General features: G+C 38.7%; 3 protein-coding genes and 2 long non-coding RNA genes across 5 annotated transcripts; 4 read left to right on the top strand and 1 right to left on the bottom strand.

The window, feature by feature from the left end:
* The first annotated feature begins 2008 nt into the window (after positions 1-2008).
* LOC124202917 (speckle-type POZ protein B-like) lies at positions 2009-3115 on the top strand. Its single transcript, XM_046599423.1, has one exon. The coding sequence runs from the start codon at positions 2009-2011 to the stop codon at positions 3113-3115; it is 1107 nt and encodes a 368-aa protein (XP_046455379.1).
* A 673-nt stretch (positions 3116-3788) lies between these two features.
* On the top strand, positions 3789-5210 carry LOC124202916 (zingipain-2-like). The gene is made up of 7 exons (XM_046599422.1): positions 3789-3887; positions 3997-4110; positions 4222-4317; positions 4379-4534; positions 4609-4930; positions 4978-5039; positions 5124-5210. Exons 1-7 carry the CDS (start codon positions 3789-3791, stop codon positions 5208-5210), a joined length of 936 nt encoding a protein of 311 aa, XP_046455378.1.
* A 226-nt stretch (positions 5211-5436) lies between these two features.
* Positions 5437-9836, bottom strand: LOC124203185. Its single transcript, XR_006878457.1, has 11 exons — positions 9461-9836; positions 8860-9198; positions 8567-8792; positions 7338-7660; positions 7161-7277; positions 6928-7099; positions 6757-6863; positions 6559-6668; positions 6431-6499; positions 5884-6050; positions 5437-5816 (listed from the first exon to the last, which is right to left on the bottom strand). It is a non-coding gene; the product is annotated as an uncharacterized LOC124203185 (long non-coding RNA).
* LOC124203186 lies at positions 6876-7220 on the top strand. Its single transcript, XR_006878458.1, has 3 exons — positions 6876-6915; positions 6984-7076; positions 7152-7220. It is a non-coding gene; the product is annotated as an uncharacterized LOC124203186 (long non-coding RNA).
* A 492-nt stretch (positions 9837-10328) lies between the features above and the next one.
* LOC124202915 (speckle-type POZ protein-like) lies at positions 10329-11456 on the top strand. The gene has a single exon (XM_046599421.1). The coding sequence runs from the start codon at positions 10329-10331 to the stop codon at positions 11454-11456; it is 1128 nt and encodes a 375-aa protein (XP_046455377.1).
* Positions 11457-12808: the final 1352 nt, after the last annotated feature.

The following is a 12808-nucleotide window of genomic DNA, read 5'->3' as shown; positions in this document are numbered from 1 at the left end:
TTAGAAAGAGTATAATATAATATATTAACCAAAGTAGCAAGGAAACAGCCTTCCCAAATGAATAAGTGCAGCTTGAGGCTATCTGTCAAAATATGGAATAATTATATCGTTTGTTTCCTAGGAAAAAACGAAATAAGCCTCAAACATTTATGAAACGTCGTCAGTTTGTAATGGACACATCTTTATTAGTTATGGTGAGATAAAAGTTCATCTCCCAGCCTGAAAAACTATAATATTTCCCGTTACTTGTGTCTGCATCAACAGTTCTTCATTGAGACGTGGCTGCAGGGCCACTCAAAGAAGTTGGATGCATCAACTCATCGTTCAACACACCTTAGTTACATTCGTTACATTTCTTTATCTTTAGTTACATTCTGACTGATACGCCGTTTTGTATGTTTTAAAGAATACTGTACATTTATGGATATTTACCTTTACGGTCATTATCCTTGTAGTGTTGTCAAATTCCATATCACAAGAAGTTCTGCATTCCAACAAACGATCACAAAAAGTTACCTAATGCGGATCAAGATAAACAGTAAACTTTAGAAAGAGTATAATTTAATTCATAAACTGTATAAAATAGATTTACAATTTTTAAAGCACTTGACAGGACTTATAATTTCACAAAAAAATACGATTTTATTAAAAACGATAAATGCATGATGAAAAAAAGATGTTGTTATAACCAAAGTAGCAAGGAAACATCCTACTAAAATGAACAAGTGCGGCTTGAGGCTATCTGTCAAATTACGGAAAACTTCTGTAGCTAAGTATTGACCGACTTTTAATCAGTAAATTAATAGCGCAAATTAAAGGGAATTTTTTTTGGCGATGTAAAATAATCGATGTTAAATATCCTGATGAAAAACCAAATAAAAAGCCTTTTATAAAAAAAATTTCAGAGGTTATCATCGAACGATGAAAAATGAATTCTTGATGGAAAGAATTAGGCTTAAGCATTCGAATAATAACCATTTAAATTGTAACTCTGTTATGTCTAAATTTGTGGCTTGTTTATAGCATCAGCATCCTAACAGAAGCATCTGCAGGGAACGGGAAACATCTTCGCGAGGAAAACCCGGCCTATACGCAACAAGCAACAATGTCAATGCTAATCATCCCGAGTAGGTAGTCGTGCAGTGGAAAATAACCCGCAAATAAATAATACGGTGAAGTTCTAATAACGTTAATGTTCTTTTAACTTGAGAAAAATGTTTTCCATAATATAGGAAATTCGTTTCAAGATTTAAACATTGAACAACAAAGAAAAAATTTTACTTTCTTAAGTTAAAAAAAAAGGACAGAAGGAAATTATACGACGGGATATGCTTCGGCCTCGTCATCTTTCAAGTGGAATAAGGGTATCATGGATTAGAATTTTGATCCTGCTGCTGGAATGCTGGAAACGATCGGCATAAAACAACACACCCCGACATTCCGACAAGAAAAGGGATGGCCTGACGCTTATAAAAAAATCCAGACTTGGAAGAATAACGTTAAAATATTCTAGAACAACTACATCTTAGCTCTGCTGCTGAATCACGCTTAGAACCCACAAAAAGGAAATAACTAAATAATAGGATAAAACGGAATGTGTAAATTTACCTTCGCCGCCGTGATTGTTATGAGGACGCTGGCCGAGAACTCCACGCATCCAATTGTTAAACACTTTCCAACAAATTATTTTCGCATGTAAAAAGACACCTCGACGATTTCTAAGAAAATATTCAGAATTATCGCCAGCAGCAAAATAAAAAATATTAAATTTTATTGATTAAAGCTTGTATCAAAGTCTTTTAAATTTTTTCTACCTGAAATATTTAATACGACGATTTGACTTCTCGTTATTCGACGATTAACTGTCGTCGTCGTTCGACGATTCCGCTTTGTCTTTGGAGGCAATTGTCTGCTCTACCTGTTCAGTCATTTTTGTCTACTCTAAAGCATAGGTCTTGCCGATCAATTTACATATTTTATTTCTTCAGTTAAAATTTTCAGAGTTGAAATGAGCGACCAACAAGCAAATAAAGAAATTCTTCCACCACCAGGAAGCACAGTTTGGTGCCAAACGCAGACCGAAGTTGTTCAACTGAAGTTTGAGTGGACCTTTCAACAGTTTGCGTTCCTAAAATCTTTTGAAAACTGGGGAGATTACTATTCAGCTGAATTTTTTCACGAAAAAACCCCTGAATCGAAGTGGACTCTGCACTTGATTGATCAGGGTTCCAATATGAAGGTCAACCTGGAAAGGCCTTATCCGAATCACCAATTGGATGGTTCCGTCCGAGTGACGATTGCGATGTCGAATAAAAAACGCGAAAAGATTTTACCGCAAAAACACAGTTTACCTCGCTATACTCAATTGCCTTTTTGTGTTTATCAGATCGAGAAAAAAGTATTGGTGGAATCCGAGTGCTTCGTCAATGGGAAACTCACCATCGACTGTGAGATTGAAAGTTTCATTCCCAAGAGACCGGTCATTCTATCAGGCAAGCCGTCTACAGTGGCAGATTTCCATGAGAAACGATTCAACAATACCGCTCAACTCATTGCTCAACTGGAAGGACTCTATGAAACTATGAAGTTTTCCGACATCACCATTAACGTCCACGGACAAATTTTACATCAATTTAAAGCTCACAAGAACATTTTGGCCGCAAGAAGGCCATTTTTCGCCGCGATGTTTGAGCACCCAACAAAAGAAAATTTAACGAACCAAATCGAAGTTGAAGACGTCGAGCCGGACGTGTTTAATGAAATCCTCCGCTTCATCTACACTGGGAAAGTGTCGGAGTCAAAGATGGGGAAGATGTGCGTCGGAATTCTTGCGGTTGCGGATAAATATCTATTGGAGCAGTTAAAATCGGAATGTGAAACTCAATTAATTCATCGAATGTCGGCAGAAAATTGTCTTGAATTACTTTTAAACACCCATGAACACCATCCGGCGTTTTATTTGAGGAAGTACGCGGTCGAATTCTTCCGTCAATTTTCAGGCGAAGTGATGGCGACGGACGGATGGGAAAAGGCCGAACAAGGTCATCCGGAGCTATGTCTCACTATCCTAAAGGAGCTTGTCAAATCTCTTGTTAAAATAAATTTTGAATGTTGATTATCTGGTCTCGAGGGGGAAAGACAAATTTATCACTATGTTCAATTTCTATTACAACGTTCGAATAAAAAGGCCATACATCGTTAATCCTGTGATGTTGCTCGACGTCTTTCTAATGGGTGGCGCGCAATTGCTAGCTGAGCTAGCAAGTTAGTTCTGTAAGTTAATAGGCACGGAACAAGATGAAAATATTGGCAAATTATTGCTAAATATAAAAACAAGTTTTTAAAGGTTGACTACCATATTGATTGATTCGTGCTTGCTACCGGGAAAAAAATCAGATAATTCAAGCCACCTGTATCTCAGATTCCTGCACAAAACAGATTCTACAGGGTAGAACCAACAACAATAGGTTTCCATTACATCGATTACATCTGAGCCACAGATGGCAAGTCACTTGGATTCGTTCCGAAGCGGACGTGGTTATTCTATTTTGACGAAGAGATAGATGCAATACTTCACACGGGCCATAATTTCTATTGATCAGATGTGCATTAAGAACAGAGTCAATCATCGGAACTGTAGAAAAGGCGGAGGTTTCGAATAGAAATTTCGGCCGCTCATGCAACGCTATACAAGAACATATAGCTCTTCCTGGGGTGAGCTACAGTCAACACACATTTGCTTAACGTTCATTTGTCATTAACGAATGGAATACTAATGCAGGTACAGAATGGGTAAATTTACCTTCGTCGCCGTGATTGTGATGATGGCACTCGCTGCAAGACTCCACGCAGCCGAAGATTTTGAATCCGTGTGGCAGGCATATCTGGTAAAATTTGAACAGTTATTTTGGCGTAAATTTTTGCTGGGATATCAGTTTCAATTCATTTTTTTGTTTCAATCGAATGTTAAGGCTAAATACCCGCTGGGAATTAAAGTCCGAACATGAAGTACGGAAATCCATTTTCAACGAAACGCACGCCAGGACCAAGAAGCACAACTCTAAAAAGGGCGTCACTTTCCAAATGGGCCACATCGCCTTCTCAGTTTTGGTAATTCATTCCGATCTGTTTCTTACTTGATATCGTTCAAACATTTTCCCCAACTAATGCCCGAAATATCTCAAACAAAAATTTGCTTCGTTCTAAATTTTTCAAATCAAGACCTCAGAAGAGAAGAAACGTCATTTGGGCGCTCTTAAACCTGTCCGTCCTAACAGTGTGGTTCGCGGAGTTGCTAGACAAGCCCTGCCCTGTTCGGTAAGTTCAATCTGAAATATTGACATCAGAAATTTCCAAGCTGAACAGTTTAACAAACTAGATTGACTACCGAACTGATTCGTGCTTGCCTCCTGTCGAATCGATCGTCCTGAGGGACCAAGGCGGATGTGGAAGCTCTTGGGCTCACTCCGCCACTGCTGTGGTTGAATTTGGCAAATGTAAGAAGTGCGATGGAACTGCCCTCGATCTAAGGTTGGTAAAATAGCTTTAACACCGAATATTAGATTAAAAGACTTAATGGGATTTTACTTGATTACCAGTGAACAGTAGATAGTCGATTGCAGCCGTGAGGAAGGCTGCTCCGGTGGATGGGAACAAGAAGCTTGGCAATATTTGGCGTCCAACGGCGGCCAAACTGACGACAGTTCCTACCCTTACACAACTGAAACTAGAACATGCGTTTTCATTCCTTCGGATATGTCGATCGGAGCTGAAATTTCTTCCTCTGATCCTGTGGAATGGGTCGCTTGGCAAGATCCTACTGCCATGATGACTGTTTTGGCTGGCGGAAGGATCATTTCCATCTTTATGCAACTGCCGGAAAGCTTCTTCAGTTACGAAAAATACCTGCTGGATGCATTTTTTTTGTCAAGTTAACCGTTAAAAATAATTGACTGTTCAATGACGACCAATGTGTAGGATCTTATGCTCACGCCATGAACGTCGTTGGTTACGGCACATTGGATCAAAACGATTATTGGGTAAATTCAATCAGCTCCTACTTCCTAAAAAAAAATGAAATTTATAAATCCCAATTTTTAAAAACAATAAATGAATTAAATCAGGTCGTTCGTTATTCGTGGAGCGAAGGATGGGAAGCCGCCGGATACGTTCTCGTTCGCAGAAGCGTTGACTTGTGCATGATTGAATAATATTCTCGCACTACCAACATTCTTTAAAGAACAATATTTAAAAAAATAGTCATCACGTATACGTACGTGGTTTCATTGTTATGGGTTTTGCTTTTTTGGTTTATGGTAATAAAATTATTTGGCATCGATTTGGCAATTTTTCTTCAGCATTACTTTCCATTTAAATAGACGCCCCACAGAATGCTCTGAATAATATTAAAATAACAGTTTAAAAGAAACTAATAAATTAAAGGATCAGAGTTAATTCAATTTAATTCTACATTATAATTAAAGCATGCATTAGCCTGTTCATCACAAGAGAAAAGTTATCTAGTTCAGTGGCAGCAAAAAAGGTTTCAAAGAAAAACTAAAATTCAAATAAGCGTCAAAATGATTATCATCGGTGTTAGGCAGGAGTGGAGTAGAGAACATTTTGTTGATGAATTCTGCATGTTTAATGAATGGAAGCTTACCATGTACTGTGCGATCGAAACTTTCATTCCAAAGAGACCTGCAATATACTATCTATCAGGCAAGTTGTCTTCAGAGACTGGTGGATTGTCGGAATCAACGATGGGGAGGATGCCCGCTAGATAAAATCCAGTCGCCGATAAATATCTGTTGGAACTGTTAAAAATGGAATGCGAGACTCAATTTTCCCATAAAGCATCGACAGAGAATTGTCTGGAATTACTTTTAATAGTGACCGATGAACATCATCCAGCGTTTTATATAAAGTTTCTTCCGAAAATTTCTCAGGTGAAATGATAGCGATGGATGAATTGGAAAAGGCAGAACGAGGTCATCAAGTCATCCAGATCAGTGTTTCAGTATGTTGAAGGTCTCCTCTCGTCAAGTTTCCTTAAAATATATTTAGAATGTTGATTATGTTTAAGACAAGAACTTAAGAACATTTATATTTTCTTTAATACGTGAAGCTGTAATTAATTGTGTCATGTTTTTTTGTAGCATAAAAATTTTCTATTCAGAAATAAATAGACATCGAGTTTTCGATGGTTGTGAATACAGGGAAGCTGCGAGTTGAAGGACTGGACTGAACCTTTTGTCAAAATTATAGTTAAACCCATATAGAACAGATCCAGCCAACAGACTGTGACTATTTTCCGAGTCCATCTGTTAGGTCCGCAGCTTTCGCTTGTGTTGTTTGATATCTGGCTACAATTCCACACCAAATAATACTTTTCAAGGATTAAAGCTACCGATACGTGTATGCTAATCACCATTTCGTACCCTGTTGACGAGTCCACAATCAACACCCGAGGAGTTCTCACGCATCAAGCTCTACACTCCTTTTTATACCCTTGTTTTAAATATTTTTGGAAATCTTGTACAGAAATAGTTCGTTTACCCATTATTTCTTGATTGTTGGTTAGCTCAATTTTCTTAACCGTAATAAAATGGCAAAAAGTATTTGCATTCTCATCTTGGTTCATATTTGTGGGGAAATTAATATCCAGGCTGCCGACGATGTCGAAGCCGCTTGTAAGAAATATCAGGTATAGCCTACTTTTAAATGTTTTGTACAATAAACTAATTCCACAAATACTTTCACTCCAAAGGACGAATTCCCGTTAGGAGTTCAAACGAAAGCCGAATTAGGAAAACGCGAATCCATCTTTGAGGAAACGCATGCCAAGATTACGGAGCACAACTCTAAAAAAAAGGCGCCACTTTTGAAATGTAGCACAACGCCTTCTCAGTCATGGTAATTACTTACCTTTTTAGAAATTTTCTGTAAAGTAGATCCGTCTGCTTCCCTTGTTCATTTTAAAGACTGAAGACGAACAGCAATCTTATTTCGGAGCACTTGAACCGGTCCCACCTTCCAATTTGCCTGGTATCTCGTCTGAGCGACAATTGAGCAGAGTAAGTCAGTTGTAGGCCTACTACTGTAGACAGGAAATTCAAGTTCGTTAAATTGAATTAGAAAATTTCATTCAGGTTGAATACCGTAATGATTTGTGCATGCCGCCTGTAAGGAACCAGGGTAGATATGGCAGCTGCTGGGCCCATTCCGCTACTGCGCAGTCGTCGAATTCGGAAAGTGTAAAAAAAGGAGGAAAGAATCTCGACTTCAGGTAACACAAACTTATAAATGGTTTAAATGGTTATAAATGATTAAAATACCTTTTTTCTGCTTAACACTTAAACAGTGAATAGAAGATAATAGACTACAGTAGGGCTAACGGCTGCTCTGGCGGATGGAAACATGAAGCTTGACAATACTTCCAACTGCGGCCAAACTGATGAAAAATCCTACGGTACCCTTACACAGCTAAGGCTGGAGATTGCAAGTTTAGCACTCGGAATATGACGATTGGAGCTCAAATTAATTCTTCAAATCCTGTACAATGGGTTCCAGCAGGAGATCAAAAGGCCATGATGATCAGCATCTTGTCGGGAAAACGAATCCTTTCCATTTATATGCAACTGCCCGATAGTTTCATGAACTACAAGTAAATGATAAAAAAAAAATACATTTAAAATAATTAATTGCTTGCGACATGAAGAAGTGGAGTTTTCAACTACAGCAATTGCGTTTCCAGAAAGGATCACGCTATGAACATCGTCGGATATGGCACTCTGAATGGCGTTAATTATTGGGTAAATACGAAAGCAAAAATACCTGTCATTTCTATAACTACATTTTTCTAATTAATTAAAACAAGGTCGTACGAAATTCGTTGGGTAACAAGTGGGGAGCTGCCGGCTACATTCTTGTCCAGCGTGGTGTCGATTTGACCATGATTGAAAAATGCGTTCGTACTACTAACGTAATTTAATCAGATTTCCTTTACTCTATATCTCATCCCATAATTTCTTTTGTTTCCTCATTAATATTAACTTGCAATACAATTATTGGAGAATATCTGTACCGCACACTGAGTCATTCCGCTGATAGTATGAATAACGGAATCAAACGAGAAATTTTGTTTTTAGTTGCCATCCCCCTATTTTTAGCTTGTAATCTTAATTCCCACCCCCAATTTTATATAAATGAATAGAAAAAATTATAGAAAATCATTCTTCATTGATAATGGCTGTTTACGATACAGCTACATGGAAAAATATTATACTAAAAATATATCACAAATTCTTTGGCTACCAACAGACCAATTAATAAATTAGTTGTGCCGCGGGGCATTACAAGCTTCTGCCAAAGAATCCCAGAAAAAAAAAATCAATGATAGCATCCAGATGATTTAAGTAATGCTAGAGAGTAACATTAGCATTACTCCCAAAAAAATTAGTAGAAAAGAATTACGAACTCTAAATCGAAAAAAGCGGAAAAGACAATCCACCCTGCGTTTAAAACTTCGTTCACTTTATCAAGGATTCTAACTTTGAACCGTTACCTTCAGTTAACAGCAAAAATTCCCGTAAATTCCGTCACAATTTGGCGTGCAAGCATCCGTCACAGGTGAATGTAGAAAGAGGGGTAGACGAGTCCTTGTGACGGAGAAAAAGTAAAAAGTGAAGAACTGGAAAACAGGAGAATTAAGCATTGCCGGTATTATGCTCCACATGCTTGGTTTGTCGAGGTATAGTCCCCCACACAGATGGCAGTGAAACAAGTAACACCTAAGCAAATAGCATGACAAATTAATGAATGAAAAATAAAGAAGTCTTGGTTTCTAAAATGACTCACTTTACTTTAAGGGTCGATTCGTGTACACTTGGGGAGGTATCCTTGCTGCTTGCCCAGCAAATTTTGACGACCAATAGTTCCTTGTCGTAAAGATTATGAATTTGTTTGGACCCAGCATCCAACTGAGCCACCAGCTTATTAAAAACAAATCTCGATTTTCTCCAACTCTGGAACATCTAGGCAGAAAGTGGGCTGTCCATGTCAATGATTCAGCAATTTTCGGCGTTATAATTTCAACATTCTCAGTGGCTAGAGGTTTTTTTTACAGCAGTGTTGTTCGACTTTGTTGCCAGCTATGGTCACTGTGATGGGTTTGTAGACTGGAATATGAGATTCCTGCTATTTCAAGAAAAAAATTATTTCCAGGTTCATCAATTTAGGTTGAGATTGGTTGAGATTGGTTGAGATTGGTTGAGATTGGTTGAGATTGGTTGAGATTGGTTAAGATTAGTTTTGCCAATAGCTCAAGTAGTTGTAGCCAAGTGATCAATGTAACAATTGCAGCCAATTGCACACTGATAAAGTTACACAGGAAAATGTTATCATAGGACTCGTAGGATAATAGACATTTAAAATACAGTGTAAATTAACCAATGCCTACCTTGTGTAATTTTTGAATCCTGAGATGGTTTCAACATTTCTTTGTCTTGGCTACTTTGTTTCTACCACGTGCATGGCACGGCAGTAGGCAACGACTCACGTGTAAAGAGGACGGGGCACCAGTCTGGCACCAGTGAATAGCACAAACTGTCAATTTGGATTTTGGGCAAACGAATAACATAGACTAACTTTTTGGTATTAATTAATGCTTACAACATTCTAACTATGCAACATTACAATTGTTCAAACTTCCGGAAAAAACCATATTGCTCATGGCTCAATTGGAAACCTAGCCGACACGCCCCGTAGACGAGGCATGACCGAGACCGATTTTTAAAAAATAGATTTTACAGCAGAACGGCGAACGGCCGCCGAATTTACGTGAGTGGTGAGACTGAGAACTGTGAACCAATGTTGCCAATTTATGAATTGCCACGCCGACTGATAAAATGTTTGTCAATATAAAAAATAATAAAAATAACAAATATTTTTTAAATTGTTTTTGGAATAACTTAAAGTAATTGAGAACAAGTTTTTGTGTCATTATTCGTTTCACATGTCGAGGCAAGGAGGCATGACGCATGGTGGCATGGTCGAGGACTCGAGGTAAATGTAAAGCTTGTGCCACAGGCTGTGACCAAGTAGGGGGAGGGGGTTAAAAAAGCGCCAAAATCGCGAGACTGATTATGTGGAGTGGACGCTCCCCTTCGACGATTCCGCTTCGTCATTAGTTGGCTACTCGGCCAGTCAGCTTGTTAGTCGTTTTTGTTCACCGTCACGTAAGGGTTCCTTGGCTCTTTAGTGGTAATCATCTGAATTATCGAATTATCGAAGAAGAATTTGCTGCTGCATTTGTTTTCCGAGCTGAAATGATTGACCAACAAGTAAAAAAAGCGAATGCAGAAACACAGTTGGAAACTTTGCCACCCCCAAGCATGGTATCCAATTGGTGCCAAACTAAGAACAAAATTACTACATTAGATTTTGAGTGGACCATCCAAGACCTGGCTTTTCTAGAAACTTTCAAAGACTGGGGAGACTATCGTTCATCTGAGTTTTCTCCTAAAACAACCGGTGATCCGAAATGGATTCTGCACTTTTACGATATGGACCCCGAGCCCGACATAAAAATCCATCTGTCGATACCTCTTCAAAAAAAAACAGGTAGTCCTGTCCGAGTGAAGATCGCAATTTCGAATAAAAACCGTGAAAAGATTTTCCCGCAACAGCACTGTTTGCCAAAGGATAGAAGTTTACCTTATTGTGTTTTTCAAATCAAGAAAAAAATGTTAGTGGAATCTCAATGTTTCGTGAATGGGAAACTTATCATCTACTGTGAGATTGAAAATTTCCTTCCAAACAATTACGGATCTGTGGTGTCAGGCAAGTCGTCTACTGAAGCAGATTTCCATAAGAAGCCATTCAATAACAGCGATCAACTAGTTGCTCAACTAGAAGAACTTTTTGAAACCATGAAGTTTTCTGACATCACCGTCAATGTCCGTGGACGTCAATTTCAAGCCCACAAAAGCATTTTGGCCACAAGAAGTAAATATTTTGGCGCGATGTTTGAGCACCCAACTAAAGAAAATTTAACTCACCAAGTCGAAATTGAAGACGTTGATCCAGCCGTGTTTGGTGAAATCCTCCGCTTTCTCTACACTGGTCATCTGTCGGAATCAACGATGGGGAAGATGTCCGCTGGAATACTTGCAGCCGCCGATAAATATCTGTTGGAACAGTTAAAAATGGAATGTGAGACTCAGTTGATTCACCGAATGTCGGCAGAAAATTGTCTGGAATTACTTTTGATCACCGATGAACACCATCCAGCGTTTCATTTGAGGAAGTATGCAGTCGAATTCTTCCGTCGTTTCTCAGCCGAAGTGATGGCGACAGACGAATGGGAAAAGGCAGAACAAAGTCATCCGGAACAGTGTTTGAAGATCCTGAAGAAGCTTGTCAAGTCTACTGTTTTGTGTTGTCACATCATATGAATTTTCCATTCAGGAAAAGATATTAAGTCGATTGAATGTTTCGGATTGTTTGAACACTTCCTATAGACCAACAATTTAATGTATACATGTAACGCGAGTACGTTCGCTGAACGGTTTTGGATGGTTGTAATACATGACAGCTGCGAGTTGAAGGACTAAACTGCACCTCGGTCCATATTATAGTTTAACCTATGTAAAACAAACCTAGACAAAACCTTGGACAAAACATTGTGACTATTTGCCGGGCCCAACTGTTCGGTACGCAGCTTTCGCTTGTTTGATATCTGGCTGCAATTCAATATCAAATAATAGTTTTTAGGATTTTTCAGCAAAGCTATCGTTGCGTGTATAACTGTAGATGCTGATCATAACCATTTCGCACCTTATTACTGCGCCAAGTCAATAATCGACAGCCGAGGGTTTTGGACGCATCTTTCTAAGTTTCTGTCCCTCTCTTTTATTTTGTATGCTGTACACTTTTCCCGAATATTTTTAGAAATTCTGTACGGTAAATCTTGGTCATCGATGATTTCTTGATTGTTGGTTCGGTTGGTTGGCTCGAAAAAAAAAATGACAAAATGTATCTGCATTTTCACCCTGTTTCGCCTGTTTCTTATTTGTGAGGCTATTTATACTATCTAAGCTGCCGATGATGTGGAAGCCGCTTGGCAGATATATCAGGTAAACCTTTTTTTTTCGTTTTGTTTTAGTTAGTAAAAAGCATTCCACAAAAATGTTTAATTCAAACTAGGAATTCGCCAATCCATCTTTGAAGAAACGCACGCCAAGACTACGGACCACAACTCTAAAAAGAAAAAGGCTTGGAAAAAGGCACAGCGGGAAAAAAATTCTCTATTTCGCTCGGAGACTATAGCTGCGAAATTGTTTCAACATACCGATATGAACGATGTTCTATAAATTTCAGTGGGCGTTGGCATCACAGTAGACGTTGACCTTATTGGCCTATTCTACTGTATACTAGATGTAGCCGCAAAGGGCCAAGGTATTCCGTCTCATTTGTTAAAAAAAAAAATAATCTGGGCAAATTTGAGAGCATACCAAGACATGGGGGGGGGGACTTTTTTTCCTGCCATAATTCCGACATGGAGGTATGCACTGTCCTGTCATGTTTTATTCAATTGCACTTTGCATCCTTTCCATTCACTGGCGTTAAGTATCGCTATCGGTACACGTGCCCTCACGGTTCTCAAGGGAACTATTGCACACCCGGGGTAAAGTCCCGTTTATGATAGATTTCTTTCCGTTCTGCTTCATCGGAACCGAACGAATAGTTCCCCTTTTCAAAACTCGTTCCTTTTGTACCGCACCCGACTTCCAATTTAATTTAATAG

This window comes from Daphnia pulex, chromosome 9 (assembly GCF_021134715.1).
Source record: "Daphnia pulex isolate KAP4 chromosome 9, ASM2113471v1".
In the NCBI taxonomy this organism is placed as follows: Eukaryota; Metazoa; Arthropoda; class Branchiopoda; order Diplostraca; family Daphniidae; genus Daphnia; species Daphnia pulex.
The sequence above is the reverse complement of the archived record's forward strand: the minus strand, read 5'-3'. Positions and strand labels throughout refer to the sequence as shown.

Excerpts from the sequence above, each read along its gene's own strand:
- LOC124202917 (XM_046599423.1), top strand. The coding sequence starts at position 2,009 with ATGAGCGACCAACAAGCAAATAAAGAAATTCTTCCACCACCAGGAAGC.
- LOC124202916 (XM_046599422.1), top strand. The coding sequence starts at position 3,789 with ATGGGTAAATTTACCTTCGTCGCCGTGATTGTGATGATGGCACTCGCT. Across the intron at positions 4,111-4,221 it reads ACATCGCCTTCTCAGTTTTG|ACCTCAGAAGAGAAGAAACG; the intron begins GTAATTCATTCC and ends TTTCAAATCAAG. Across the intron at positions 4,535-4,608 it reads CTGCCCTCGATCTAAGGTTG|ATAGTCGATTGCAGCCGTGA; the intron begins GTAAAATAGCTT and ends AGTGAACAGTAG.
- LOC124202915 (XM_046599421.1), top strand. The coding sequence starts at position 10,329 with ATGATTGACCAACAAGTAAAAAAAGCGAATGCAGAAACACAGTTGGAA.